This window comes from Cryptotermes secundus, unplaced genomic scaffold (assembly GCF_002891405.2).
Source record: "Cryptotermes secundus unplaced genomic scaffold, Csec_1.0 scaffold1297, whole genome shotgun sequence".
Lineage (NCBI taxonomy): Eukaryota > Metazoa > Arthropoda > Insecta > Blattodea > Kalotermitidae > Cryptotermes > Cryptotermes secundus.
This window is the reverse complement of record NW_019732392.1, coordinates 387,225-403,164: the sequence shown is the minus strand read 5'-3', so window position 1 is coordinate 403,164 and position 15,940 is coordinate 387,225. Positions and strand designations below refer to the sequence as shown.

At 42.8% G+C, this 15,940-nt stretch overlaps 1 protein-coding gene across 1 annotated transcript in view; it reads right to left on the bottom strand.

The window, feature by feature from the left end:
• Positions 1–15,846, bottom strand: part of LOC111867707 (ecdysone 20-monooxygenase) — a gene marked incomplete in the record, with an annotated part of 39,487 nt that extends 23,641 nt beyond the window's left edge. The window contains 2 exon segments of the mRNA XM_033752786.1: positions 12,364–12,488; positions 15,783–15,846. Coding sequence (XP_033608677.1) covers positions 12,364–12,488; positions 15,783–15,787 — 130 coding nt within the window.
• Positions 15,847–15,940: the final 94 nt, after the last annotated feature.

Below are 15,940 nucleotides of genomic sequence, written 5' to 3'. Positions count from 1 at the left end.
AAATTTAAATAGGGTGAACGGAGAAGTTCATGGAGGTAGGCCTAGGCCCACTGGGGCTGTAGTGCCCAGAAAAAAAAATAGTACATATACTTTCAAGGTGCATTCTTTGTTATTTAGTATACCCCATTAACCTTGATATTCGCTTATTCCAGATAATGTTTACTGCTAAGAAACTAATTGCACTGCAGGTAAGTGTTTCTCCCTGTATTTCGGTAACTTCATCGTGGTGCTTAATTAAGCGCAGGGATAATTTTACCTTACATATGTTTCTTTAAATACATGCCACAACGAAATGTATTTTGAATAAAACTTAAATATTTTAATCACACATGCTTAATTATTTGTCATGATTTTCAATACAAGTGGCGATGGAAAACAGAAGTTACGAAAACAGAGTTAAGCTACACTGACAGTACACAAGCTAGATACTGAAGGGATACGAAACAAAATTAGAATTCCCAACAACTTATAACGTAGACTCCGAATAACTAATTTCATTTATAACTCCAATAGTTTCGTAGACGAAATACATTATGTCCTCATGTATTATTTTATATGAGTTGTGCAACGAACGCATGGAAGTCCTACTGTTCGTCATATACTCGTATGAAGCATATGTTTGATTTCCAGATTCCGACCAACGGAGAACATGTCCCAGCCCTAGTCTCACGATTGGTACAGCTGCCTTTATTGACACTGCCCGTCTGATGATCTGGCTTCTACGTGACATCTCCTGCCCAGGCGTCCCTTTCAGCTTTTCTCTTCGGGACTAGGGGACCAAGTGGCCTAGCACAGAACTTATTTGCGTTGACTCCCAAACTGCTGGAACCGAGCCCGAATCTCGACCATAAATTATGAAACTAGACTGAGATGTTGCTTTGTTGCCATTTCCTGTACTGATAAACATGGGAAGTAGGATTACCCAAAATAGGCCATGGCCATATCCTCCTCCTCGGTGCATCAGCTAACGGAAGTGAGATTAACAAAAATGCTGTGGTCTAGTGGTCAGACTTCCTGCTACAGATCCAGAGGTCCGGGTTCGATTCCAGGCGCTACCAGATTTTCTGAGAAGTAGTGGGTCTGGAACGGGATCCACTCAGCCTTGTGAGGATAATTGAGGAGCTATTTCAAGGAAATATCGGCTCCGGTCCACAAAATCGAAATTAACGGCCGTGGAGATTCGTTGCTCTAACCACGCGACACCCTCTATCAGCTAAAGGTGGCACTAACTTCGCCGAAAAGCGGCGGTCGCTCGGTCGGCATAGTTCGCTTGCGGGCTAATACCACGGAGTTTGTTTTTTGTTTGTCTGCATCCTAAGCAATATTTTTTCTTTACGTCAAGAACAATATTTTAAGAAATGCACACCATCACGCTAAGGATATTAGAACAATTACAGCAAAGTATCGGGGCGGAAGTTAAACATCCCAACCGAAGCTGAGCTCCTAACTCAGGAGCAATGATAACTGAATAAAAAGGCTTGGGGAAGCAATGAATCTAGTGGAAAGGAACCTCCCTGAGCCTCATTTCATACCACGTAAATCCCACACGAATTGCTCTGAGGCTAAACATGGATGTCCGTGGTAATAATGCGACAATAAGAAAATTCGACTTCCTAATTATACTTTTTCTTTTCTTCCCCTCGCTCTACTTCAGAGCATAGGGCTGATTTCTCAGTTTCTTGGTAATTTTACAGACGGTAGGACTCCTTGGATGGGCGATCAGCTCGTCGCAAGGCCTCTACCTTAACACAGGACAACACAAACACAGAAAAACACACAGAAACCAAACATCCATGCCTTGTGTGGGATTCGAACCCACGATCCCGGCTTCCAAGCGAGCACAGACAGTATATGCCTTAGACCGCTCGGCTACCGTGACTGTCCCTAATTATACTTGGCTACATGAAATTCGACTCGAGACAGATTTGATTGCAAGAATCGTGATTTTATTCCCGCCTTCCCCAAAACTGAACTGACCGAAATGTAAAATTTATTACTGATCTCCATCTAGAATATCTATAAAAGAGATTATGAATATGCGGAACTTTAACTCCACGCCTGTTCATAAAATGATGCGATTGGATAATTAGTTATTATTATTATTATTTTCCTTGGTTCTACAGCCCCAGTGGGCCTAGGCCTGCCTCCATGAACTTCTCCGTTCACTTCGGTTTTTCTAGATCTTACACATTCGGTAGGACTCCTTGGGCGGGTGATCAGCTCGTCGCAAGGCCTCTACCTGTAGACAAACACAGAAAAACGCACACAAACATCCATGCCCTGAGTGGAATTCGAACCCACGATCTCGGCTTCCGAGCGAGCGAAGACAGTGCATGCCTTAGACCGCTCGGCTACCGTGACCGGCCAATTAGTTATTATACAGTAAGAATATTTAGGCTTATAAATGCACGCCTGATGGAATTCGAAGTATATTTTACCGGGTAAAGATTTTGTTCACAATGAGAACAATGTTGTTTGTTCGCTGGTTTCCTGTTCCTGGTTACTTGATTGGCTGACTCTTCGCCCCCGGTATAAGGAGAGAGCGCATAGCTGCAAAACTTCCCCGAGTTTCTACCGGACTACACGGCGTTACATCCCGGAAGGTAGCACTCACATCTTGACATGTTTATGTTGGCAATATTGTACCAGTGTGATATGGTTAATGTCCGTCAGCACTGTCATGTAGCACGGGTTGGAAGATCAGTAAAATGTCTAACTGCCTTAGGTAGAAATAGTTGGGGGGGGGGCTGTGCGCGCCGTTGCAATGCCAACGGACAGTACTGTCACATATTTTGGGCTTGTTTACCGAGAGAAGGAAAGACGCAAGCTGGATAGACAATAACAAGAGGGACAATGGGGTACGTGCATTTTGTTCGAGGCCAGAGAACTTTTGAAGAAACAAGAGATTCCATATTTGTGTGACTACTGTTACGAGGTATAAGAGCATCAGTAAACCGATACACCCTCATTCAACGACTACCAGCGGTACGCATTCGGACAATAGCGAAGGGTTGCTGAACCGTTGTTATAAAAGAAAGGCTACTAACAATTTACCTGTAGAATTGTCAAAAGAGACCACGCTCACAGAAGTTTGTGCGCCAAAGCCATTAATTTTACAACACTTTGAAAAATACGCAGACATTTGCGACTGTGCACGCAATGCTATAGCAGTTTCATTCTTTTTACCTACAGCGCCCAGATAATCTATAATAAAAATTCCTCTGTCCAGCCTTTCGTCCTTTCTGTCGGAACCAGGTACTACCGGATCATATAAGTAAAAGTAAAAAGGTAAACGTTGTACCTGTGCTTAACTAATTAAGCACTACGCTATCAAGACGTGCATGTCTAGCCCCAAGTTCTCTTGACCTCGGCACTGGCTGGGGGTGAGTGGTCGGCTTCACACCCCGGGGAAAGAGCCCTCAATACCCGTTGGATAGGAGACTGGGTGGGGCCTCAGAGCCTGTCTGGACGACATAGAGAAGTGAAAAATCTTGACCCTACCGAGACTCGAACTCCAACCCCTCGGTCGTCCAGCCCGTAGTCAGTCGCTATGCCGACTGCGCTATCCCGGCGCTTGACCATATAATGTATAATGCATAAAGCGATGTAACTTCATAGATGTTTCGTCGTTAGGCAGCCACTTCTGCCGCCATAATGAATAACCGGAGAAATGCGTGACGTCACATCACCCCATTCAAAAACCAGAATATGCTGATAAGTGAGGCTATTTCAATGTGCTTCTTGCAGTGCGCTGACTTTCATATCAATCAAGAGGTTAAAGTGGCTTGTTATTGTTTGTATTGTTTATGACGTTTATCGAAGTTGCAAGTGTTCAAGCGTAGAAGACTCATGTAACTCCATGGAGCCGAGTTCTACGTGAGTATACAACAGCGGGTCAGCCACTCAAGAAATTTTTAGCATTTATGGACATCGAAGTTCCGTTACTGTGTTCACAGGAGCCCACCACTGGTCTCTATCATGAGCCGAATAAATTCAGTCCATGCCCTCATCCTGGTTATCTAAGACATATTTTAATATTATACTCCCTTCTATATTTAGGTCTTCCTAGTCGCCTCCTTCCTCCTGCATTATACGGGTTAATATAAAAGAAATAGACACTTTCAACGTTTTATAAAAACCGAAGTATTGTTGATACAGCCAAATTGTAACTTAGTCATACAAACTTAAAGACATATATTAAAAAACCATGTAAGTACGTATTTGGCTATATCAACAATACTTTGGTTGCCACAAAACGTTGAAAGTGTCTATTTCTTTTATACTAACCCTGTATAGTAGATTCGATTCCCGGGACAGGCGTCTGTACGAGTGACGGTAGCGGTCTCACGCGGTTTGCTACTCAACAAGACTTCTTCTGCCGGAAATAGAGAATGCGTGGAACTTAACCTCCACGATGTGTTACTTAGACAAAGGAGAAACCTAAAGTTATCTTCCAAGGTCGGAATTACTCGAGAGAAGTCAAACATGTCCGTTCTTTTTACCAAAGAATATAAACTTGTCTTTCCTTAACAGCAACAGAAGAGATAAGGTAAGCAAAGTCATCATGCCACGAAGGCGCAAGAGGGAGTGAACATACAGATCCACATATTCTTAACCTCAGTACTAAATGGAGGCGAATGGTTAGTTTCACGTCCCGGCCGCCTTACCCTTCGGAAAAAACCCGTTACACATTAGATATAGGACTGGGTGGGCGTCAGAGACAGGACTCAACACTATGAAGATAAAAACCTCTTGCCTCTGACGGGAATCGAACCTCGAGTCCACGGCCGTCCAGTCTGTAGCCCGTCACTATAGCGACTGAGCCATAAAAACATTCCTTGCAGACGGAAGAACACACGCCCAATAGACAAGTGTCTTGGTCGGATGTGAAGGTCAGAGGGCGGAACTGAGGATAAGCTGGTAAGACAGAGCTCAAGTCATCGCCCGAAAGGTATGGAAACGGGCGTGACGGCATTAAAGTATGATACAGTTTTCTCTGGGCTGCGAGTTTTGCGAGGTTCTTGTTCCTAAACAGTTCATTGGACCCAAACAAGGTCAGTTTAACGTTCTCCCGTATTACCAATGTTGCATTACACCGTCGGATGAGAAATTACTTATTACGCGTGAAACAATTGAGCACAGACTTACGAATGCTGACGAAACTATGAGCACTTACGCTGGCACCTTCTTATTTAGCGCTTTCCATCAACGATGCGTGGGTGAATGTGATATTTCCTATTTCGTAACATGGATTATTAAACTGAATTAAATTATTTATTTGCATAGCTGCGTTAATATACTGCATTCTTGAGCAAGTTCACTCAAAAGGTGACGTCTCTTACCCGTATTCGGGAGATGCCCATTTCGAATCTAGGCTGCGATACCTGCTATCCTTATCGAAGTGTTTAATGGTTTTCCTCAGTCCCTCAAAGAAAATGGCAGGATATTACCTTGAATCAGAACACGACAGAATCTTGCCACATCATTTTCAATTCATTATCACGCACTAATCTGACACTATATAGTTACTGACATCAAATAAACTATAAATAAATACAAACAAACGACAAACTCCGTGGCCTGTAGTCCGCAAACGAACTATACCGACCGAGCGACCGACGCTTGTCGGCGAAGTTAGTGCCAACTTTTTGCGGATAGAGGGTGTCAGGTGGTCAGCGCAACGGATCCCCACTGCCGTTAATCTCGGTTTTCTAGACCGGAGCCGCTATTTCCTTGAACTAGCTCCTCAGTCATCCTCATGAGGTTCAGTGAGCCCCATTCCAGTCCCACTTCTCAGAAAATCTGGTAGCGCCGGGAATCGAACCCGGGACCTCTGAATCTGTAGGCAGGAACTCTGACCACTAGACAACAGATAAATAAATAAATACTACATTGTATCACATGCGAGTGTCACCGAGAGCTGTAACAGAGGAGGAGAGAAAGAAAATGTTACGGACTTTAGCCTTCAGGTCAGCTATCCTAAAACCGAGTCTTTCGTGGTTTTACTTAGTCATTCAACGCAAATTCTGGTGCTATACCTTAAACTATGCTTCACATCCTTCCAAGATCATCACGTTGACCTACTCAGCTGAACGAGTCCCAGTTCCATCGCGATGGCGAACCTGACAGACCACATGAGGCAATGTTCCAACACTTTTTGGTGACTGCCGTTTCTAGAAACTGGTATATAAGGCGTGCGTGCGTGATATTCTGCACGTTAAGAGGTCTGCTGCATTCCTGAGAAGGGATACGATGAATCAAACCGGTTTGGTACTGTAGGATAGGCGATATCGTCACAAAAGTGTAATGAATATTATAACAAAAAACGATAAGAAACAAAAGTTGAGCTGTCTCTATTTAATTACGTATAAAGCCATTCGGTGAACGGAGGTATGGTTCCAGGCATTCTTAGCCTCGCAAGTAGGAGGAGTGAGTAGTCATCTTCATGCCCTGGTCGCTTTACTGCCGGGACAAACAGGCCCTAGTAAAAAATAAAACTGTCCCTGTGTTTAATTAATTAAGCACTACGACATGAAGCCATATGGGGGGAGTGGAGATGCATCTCCACCATTCTTGGCCTTGGCACTAGATGGAGGTGAGTGACAGGCTTCAAGCTCCGGCTGCTTTATCCCCAGGAATGAGCCTCCATACCCATTGGGAGGGCCCCAGAGCCGGTCTGGACGCTGTGGAGAAGAGAAATATCTTACTATGTCGGGAATTGAAACCTGGCCGTGCGTCCCGTAGCATGTCGCTATCCCGCCTCTCCAACTGTCCCAGTAGGGACAGGACATACCCAGCAGGCCCAGCAGTATAACACACGCAGTCACAGGAGCAAGACATAACATAAAGCACAATACACACACGAAAGTAGGAAGAGTGCTCCGATAGAAGAGGATAGGTGTGACTCGCGTATTGAGATGCGACGTAGGGATCAAAAATCCTGAACAGTTTTAATATTTTTAACATTTAATATTTTTCAATATATATGATGAACATATATTTTAGTTATTTTAGTATGAAGACAGCAAGGCATGCAGTGAAATAGTTTAACGTAAATCGAAAAGCACCTGAAGATGGCACCTTTGTGCCGAAACATGTAGTGCAGGAGTGAACAGTGAGGTGGATGAGTGTATGCACTGCAAGACGGCTGGAATAAATCATGGACATGAATCAGTGCAACGGGACGCTAAAATATAACATTAGGGACAGGAAGCTACGCGAGACCACTCTACCGGGAAGGAACCCCGGTTCCTCGGTCGTTCAGCTCATACACTGGTCAATATACCGACTACACAATCTCAAGTTTCTCATATAAATAATTCTGTAGCAATCTTCATTCATAGCACAAGGTATAATTCCTAATGTAAATTCTGTAATGAATATGGAAGCAACAGGTTTCTCCGAAATGTTGGTAATCCCGGAAGATCACAAACTGAATCTAATGGATTGTTCGTTTGTTTAGATGTGTTTCACAGGGGTTATATGGTTCGTTCTTTCGCCATGCAAGCACGACGGCTAATGGCTTTTTGTAAGGTTTGTGGTTATCGCAGCACTATGCTACAAGCCGGAAGGTCGCGGGTTCAAGTCCCGATGAGGTCATTGGATTTTTTCAATTGACCTAATCCTTCCAGCTGAACTATGGCCCTGGGGTAGACTCAGCATCTAATAGAAATGAGTACCAGGACTCTTCCTGGGGTTAAAGACCGGCCGACGCGTAAGGCTGACAACCTCACCGCCATCTATGAGCCGACTGTCTAGAGAAAATGTGGGAGCCTCGACCTCTCACAACCCTATGGGCCTCCATGGCCTGTTACAGGGATACCTTTTTACGTTTTACTTTTTTCGTGGTTCTCGCAGTGGAAGTTATGGAAGATTCTGTCTCGTAGGATGTAACTTTGCTACTGGACTTTTACCATAAAATTTATGTCCTGATCAGTATCAGCATTTTGGAATTTATTAATAATTCGATGAACTTTTGTTTGAAAGAGAACATCGGATTAAGCGAGGAATCCATGTTTCGCCACATGCACGAGGATTATGTATTTACGGAACGATCAGTGCTAAAGAATAGGAAAAGTACCTGATTTATGAAAAGCCTAGACTCTACAAAATTGTTGTTGCGTAATGGCAATGATAATGACGAAGACGACCAAAATAACCAAAACATCGTTTCTTTCTGTTTCCATTAAAACAAGATGCCATATTTTATTTACACAGGTATCCCACATGTACATATGTCAGTGCAGGCTAAGCATGTGCTTATTAATGACTTCTTAGTCATTTACGTGATGGCTTCAAATTTCATTTCGGAAATGGTATTAGAAGTGGAAATATTACCAAAATAAAAATATATTTCTTATGTACCTACCCATGCATATATATACATACCTATGTACACATACACAACTAAATGCAGGCATGAAAAATGAAGATATAAAAAAGTAGAAGAAAAGCGGGCTCTTGTTAGACTTCCCTGAAAGTCGTTCGCGACTGAGGTGTGGCCTTCCATCACGGCGAAATTATGTCTTTAGACGTAACTGAACAGTTAGTATGTATGAATTGTAACTTTCAGTACCTAAGTCACGTTCTAATAAACTGAATATGCACATATAAACTAAGTATATGTTACTGTCTCGTCACCAAAATGCAGGGCAAAATCATAACATAAAGATATGAAACAGATGTTTTGAAAATGTGGCACAGTTCAGATATTTGGGAACAACGATAACAGATCGAAACCTGATTCAGGAGGAAATTAAGAGGCAATTGAACTTGGGTAATGCTTGCTACCATTCAGTCCAGAACTTTTTGTCTTCTCGTCTGCTGTCTAAAAACATAAAAATTAGAATATACAAAACTATAATTTTGCCTGTGGTTCTGTATGGGTGTGAAACTTGTTCTCTGACATTAAGGGAGGAACATAGACTGAGGGTGTTTGAGAACAGGGTGTTGAGGAGAATATTTGGACCGAAGAGAGATGAAGTGACAGGAGGTTGGAGAAAACTGCTTAATGAGGAACTTCATAACTTGTACTCTTCTCCAAGTATAATTAGAATGATCAAGTCAAGGAGGATGAGGTGGGAAGGTCATGTAGCACGAATGGGGGAGACGAGGAATGCGTATAGGATTTGGTGGGAAAGCCAGAAGGAAAGAGACCACAGAGAAGACCAAGGCGTAGTTGGGTGGACAATATTAGAATGGATCTTAGAGAGATAGAATGTCATGGTATGCATTGGATAGATCTGGCTCAGGATAGGGACCAGTGGAGGGCTCTTATGAACACGGTAATGAACCTTCGGGTTCCATAAAATGCTGGGAAATTCTTGAGTAGCTGCAGAATTAGCGGCTCCTCCAGAAGGGCTCAGCTCCATTAGTAAGTAAGTAAGTAAGTACAATTCAAGGACGGCATAAAATTTTATTTCCACGATCAATATGATTGCTGTTTTATTTTGGAATTTATGTTTCCCAGAATCCAACCGAGAACCCTCATAACGTTTGAAACTATTACATGTACGTGAACAAGTTATTTTGTGGAGCCCTGCTTAAGATAAAATCCGTTACAAGCGTCAAGTCACTCAAGTGAACGTGACACGCTAGCTACACATCAGGCATAAGCGTTGTAGCCCATACACAAGTACACATCACCGCTGTCACCCGTCCAGGGCGTCTCTGGGAAACAGGAAGCCTATTCAGACAATCCCTGTAGTTCTGCTTTCAGATGCCCTAGTGTTTGGGGCAAAGCATAACGGCAATATAGAGCTGATATTACCTCACAGCCACCGCGTCATCATGGAATTTCAAGTTGATTAGAAGCAAAGCTTCGTTAATTCCACACGCAGATTTGATTGCTGTCGATGGTAACACCAGTTTATGCACAGAATATGAGTAGGGCTGTACTAGATTGTGGTGTACCGCCTCTGTCGTCTAGTGGTCAGGGTTCCTGGCTACAGACCGCGAGGTTTCGGGTTCGACTCCCGACCCTACCAGATTTTCTGAGAAGTAGTGGGTCTGGAACGGAGTCCACTCAGTCTTGTGAGGATAATCGAGGAGCTATTTCAAGGAAATAGAAAACCGAGAATATAGGGCGTGGGGATCCGTTGCGCTGACAACGCGACACTCTCTATCCGCTAAAGTTGAGATTAACTTCACCGACAAGCGGTGGTTGCTCTGTCGGTATAGTTCGCTTGCGGACTACAGGCCACGGAGTTTTTTGTTTGTTTGTACTAGATGTGGTAGCAAGCAGGATGGCTCACAGTTATCCTTCGGCCGGTCTGTTTGTAGCTGTCTCACGCGTCGTGATGCTGTGGTGGGGCAGTTACGCACTATAAGAAAGGGAACAGTTCTTTACGCGTGTATATTTGAAGCCAATGTCGAGCTTTCGAGTAAGTTATCTCTGCATTCAATCACTTAAATTAAATTTTGATGACCATGTTAAGTGGCTCTAATCCTTTTGTCATTGTGCGAAGGCGCATTTTAGCTATTTAAACACAGTAGTTTCTACATGCACCCCATACTTTTACATTAAATCTCTGTTTGGTATGTAGCATGACTGTCAAAATAAACAGCGATTATTTCCTTAAATAATCGCTTCCTACTTATAAGGAAAGATCGATGGGTTTTGTGTCGGATACGAACTGCATACTGAAGTACTCTTTTAGAAATATCGTGCTTAAGGGGCTGAAGTAAGCCGCTACGAGACCATGAGGCTAAATGTCTTAGTACCGCGTCACGTGGGCGTACAGTGGGAATAGACATGGGATTTCACGTATTCTTAATCTTGAAACTAGATGGTGAGCGTTGAGCTTCATGTTCCGGCCGCTTAACGCACATGTACAAAGCCCCAGATGCTATTAGTTCGAAGACAGATCTAGGTCTGAGCCGGTCTGGGCGCGGTGACCAAGACAGACAAGTTCCGACATTGAGGAAAAGAAATTTTACCGTTAAGCTTCCAGCCGGTCCCTACGCTGAGTATCCAGGTTCATAATGAATATTCAAAAAGTTTCATAATTTCGGATATAACGACAGCAAAATGTCGAAATACAGTTAAAGAATATTCGGAGGAAGTACCACAGCTCATACTGGTCTAGAAACCCGAGATTAACGGTCGTGGGGATCCGTTGCGCTGACCACGCGACACCCTCTATCCGCATCCTGGCATTATGCTGGCGTCTTTACCGTTATTTCTACCGTTTCTACCTATCTTGACCACGTGACCTTCCTTCTCTTTCCATGATTGTCTCGGAAGGGAGTAGGTGTAAACAGTCTGAAGATAGACGCACTCACGAGTGGTTGGTTACCGGCAGCAGGAGGACTTTGTAATTCTAACTTATGTTTGGAGAGTCTTCTGTCTGGCTGGTAAGGGTCGCAACTGAGTATTCTTGATTCCAGTGCAGTTGCGACCGTGTTCTTTTTTGTATCATTATTATTATTGTTTTGCTGAATTTTGGTGTAACCTGTTAGATGACTTAATGAGGCTGGGGCAAGTGGGGCAGTTTTGGGTTCTGCTTGTTACGACTGTCCACAATATGTGATTACTTGGGCAATCGCTACTTTTGGTTGTGGTGCCTCGCCCTGAAGGGGTTTATGCCTTGTTTTATTTATTTCTATATATTGTGTGTCAGTTTCCTTTGTTGTGTTGGCAATTAAATATTGTTATTGGTTGTTTTGAAAGCCTGCATATATACTATCTCCTCCGTAAATGCTTGGGTACCCCATGAACACCCTGGGGAGCTTGTGAACGCGACAAAAGAGCCAGAGACGAGGGCTGCTCCCTCCCAAATTCTATCTTCTGATCTGCTAGTAGAGGAAAGTGTACCGCGAGAAGAGTGGAGAAGAGTGAGAGGGGGGGGGGAAGCGGTTCACTAACTTCGCCGACAAGCGGCGGTTGATCGGTCGGTATAGTTCTCTTGTGGACTGACGGCCACGGGGGAGGACGACCACAGCTCAGGCGGTTAGTTCCCGAATTCCTACCTTGGCGGCCTGGGTAAGATCCCAGGTCAGGTCACGTGTGATTTATTGTAGACAAAGTGGCACTGTGAAGGATTTCTACTAGGGCTATGGTTTCCCTTGCCAATTATTATTGCATCAACTCTTTCACATTCATTAATCATCCAATCATCGAATCTATATGAATGAATGTATAAAGGGTGGGCCTTCTTGGCCCTTGCACCGCGACCACAGTGGCCTATTGTGTCTATCGGATCTATACAGTCTCGATACTGACAGCCTGTTAAGAACAAATTTAAAAAATGAAAATGAAACAGGCCATTGTGTAATACTGTGTGCCTTTTCGCTACCTTAATTACAGTAAAGAGTATTTTGACCACATATTCAGTGCATAATAAAGTCATGTTTGTGACTCACATGATGGTGAAATCATCGTCGTAGCCCAGGTGGGGCATAACTTCGTGAGGAAGTTGAGCAGTTCCATCAGCAGCAGCACAGCCATGTGGACAGCGTCGAAATGAAGCAACAGCAGCCGCTGCATCCTACGCAACAGGTCACATACACACTTAGTAAATCCACCCGAACTAGCAACTGACACTAAAGTTTGTTAAAATCGTTCTACTTCTAGTTTACAATGGTTTCCCTCCAGGAGGCACTTTGTGTAAAGGTGCAGACGAAATTTCATGTATATATTTTGGTTTCGATATGCTTCAACGAAAGTTTGTTTGTTATGTGTCACCTAAATTGGATATTGTTACTATATATACATATCTGATGCGCATTACTTCAATGTAAGGGCCACATCACGCGCGGACTAAGATATGTTTCGAGATAGATCTTCCTAGCTATTCACCACAGATAATACGTGTATATCACGAACTATATATATAAGAGTCCATAAGTTCACATGGTATGTCTTGCATAATACCTGAAAAAGACTAAATGATTTACAGAAAATTACTGATAACGTTACATAATAAGTTTTCCCCATTAAAACCGTTAGCCACGCTCCTAGAATCGCTCTTCCGCCTGGTTGCGTTAATTCGGTAGAAGTTCATAGACGTTTCGGAGGAATCTGTTAGATTTACAATGCATTGCATAGGGCCTATGACTATAGATCAGACTGGCGTCTCGAGTAAATACAACGAACCTCTTTAAGCATATTGTATCATTCTTGTTAAGTTTTCTTTTGAGCTTCTGATATGACGCTATGTAGTCCTGTAGATGGGTACTTGTTACCATACCCTTCCCGTGGACGTGAATGATCACTTTTCTTGCAACCCGCTTAGTTAATGAGATTATGAGACGTCGATAAATATCTACCTAGCTACATGGTGTCACATTCCAGAAAACAGTGCCAAGTTTACAAACGCATGCAGACAAGTTCCCCAAACTGAAATACAGATCGACTGGAAAAAAGGAAGGAAAGATGACAGCACAAGAGAAACAGTTGAGACCAGAGAGAGTCCTGCGCAAATCCTTGACGTGTGGATAACTGTCACCAGACAAAGTGCCTTCAGGAACTCTGTGCTGTATTCAACATTTCCCCCTGACAGCCTTGACGCTTGTGGATAAAAATTAATTACTGTGCCTGGACGGCGAGTCTGATGAAATGCGCTCTTCATTACATCCATTTGTAACCGGCCTCAGTAAATTTCAGTATTAGAAACTCATAATCACTCGTACTAATATCTCGGAGTAAGTGAATAGATAAACACAGAAACAACCTTAACAAATATTTGTTGTTTCATTTTATGTCTGTGTTCAGAACTGAGAAACAATGGAAATCTGACGAAACAACTGAATGGTTATACATGACTTTGCAAGAAATTCCGATACAATAGCTCTAAAATTGTACCTACATAATTTTTCGATTTGTGAGAGCAATGAACGAATTATTTTTATGATATGCATGTACTTACAATTTATCAACATAAGATAGATTTCAAATATGCAATTCCGTATATTTTCAAGGGTTCTGACGATGCTATATAACACTCTGGGTTACTAGAACGTCAATTGTTCAAGATTAGCTCTTTCTAAAGTCTCCCAGAGCCGTCAGAGAGTAAAATTCGTGGGTCCCGTGGGACTCGGAACCAAGATTCACTGCGCTGGCGAGGACCAGTAGTAATTTAGTACTCAGTCAGAAGTTAGCTCTTTCTAACGGAATAAACAGAGTAGGCGTGTCCCACCACTCACCTGAGGAAGGAAACACATCAAATCTCCGGAACGTCATGTTCTTCAGAATGCCGGACGATGGACAAGTTCCAAAAAAGGCAATAATCCTGAATTCTAGAATGATACATGCTGCAAGACTGGGAGTATCCCCGAAACACTTCCATAGTACTAATTCCATTATGAAAAGTCCTTCTTGAGGCGCTAACAGTCGCTCAGCTGATAAAAGGAACTCAAGCCTTTTAATGGAACCCGATAGCTCATTATCACGTTCACAAGAGCCCATAATTGCGCCCTATTCTGGCCAAGATGAACCCAGCCCACCTTCTCACATCCCATTTCACGTTCTCATATACATATTACATGCGATACTATAATCACGAAAAGAAAATCAGTGTAGAAACGTTGACGGATTTACACGTTTTCAGTCTCTCTGAATTCGAAAAAGCGTTTTCTGCAATGTCCGCCTTATATATGCATGTATGACTCGCCAGAGTCTGAACGGTTGGACGGATTCTACTGATATTCGAAATTAGAGAATATATCCATCACAGGTTGATGCCTAGTGAATATGAACATTCTAGCTCCAAAACATAAAATGTTCATTCTCCCGAAACTAGTTGTAACAGTTTCAATAATACGTGGAGATCATTTCCCTAAATAAAATTTCATACTTGGTATCTTCAGGAAAGTAGTGCTAAGTGCATTAGGGACCTAAAAGCAGAATACCAGTTTTCTCAAAGCCGGCTTTACCAGTCAGATGTATTTAATTCCTGTTTGATATTTGGTAATTAATAATGATCGTTAAAGGAACAATCGATTTAGTTTCCAAATTAACGTAGTCAAGGTCAATCGCATATGAGAAAGTTATGTGCAATGTTTTCGGCCCGATTTTTAACATTACCATCCCATCTATGAGTAGATCTCTTCACATGTATCTTCCCTTCAGATTTCCCTATGAAAATTCTGTATGCATACTACATATTCTGCAAAAACAGAGCAATACTAATATACCAGATTAGCTAACATATGCACAAACATATATACTTCTTTGCCAATGGTACGTTGTGAATATCAGAAATGTTAAACCTTTCCCTATTAGAAATAAATCTATAGGACACAAGGAAATAAAATGAATAGTATTTATCGATATCAAACATCAGAATATCGATATAAATTCTTTAAAAGTCAAAACGATTCGCATCTCGAACACTACAAAAGTAAAAAGTAAAGTAAAGCTATTCCAGTAACAGGCCGTGAAGGCCCATAGGGTTGTGAGACGTTGAGGGTCCCACATTATCTACACAATCGGCTCGAAGATGGCGGTAAGGTTGTCAGCCTTACGCGCCGGCCGCGCTTTACACCCCAGGGAAACTATTTAATTAATTCCTGGTACTCGTTTCTGTTAGAGGCTGAGTCGACCCCAGGGCCATAGTGCTGCTGGAAGGATTAGGTCAATTGAAAAAAATACAATGACCTCATCGGGACTTGAACCCGCGACCTTCCGGCTTGTAGCATAGTGCCACAACCAACTACGCTACCGCGTGCCCCCTACCTTCAAAAGTTGTAACTGAAAATACAAAATCGTTTGGAGAATTAATAAAAGCTCCAATCTAATTAAATAGACATATTATGTTGGTGCTGCCGGTTTGTATACATACGTCATATTGAGGTGACGTCAGCAGTTGATCGGATGTCCGCAGGTATTGCCCTCAGCTCCACAAACAACAGCTGAGCACCACCATGCAAAACCTTGCGAATGTCTGCAATGGTTCGCTACTCCTTGCTATATATTCAGCACTCCCCCCTTCCCCCACCC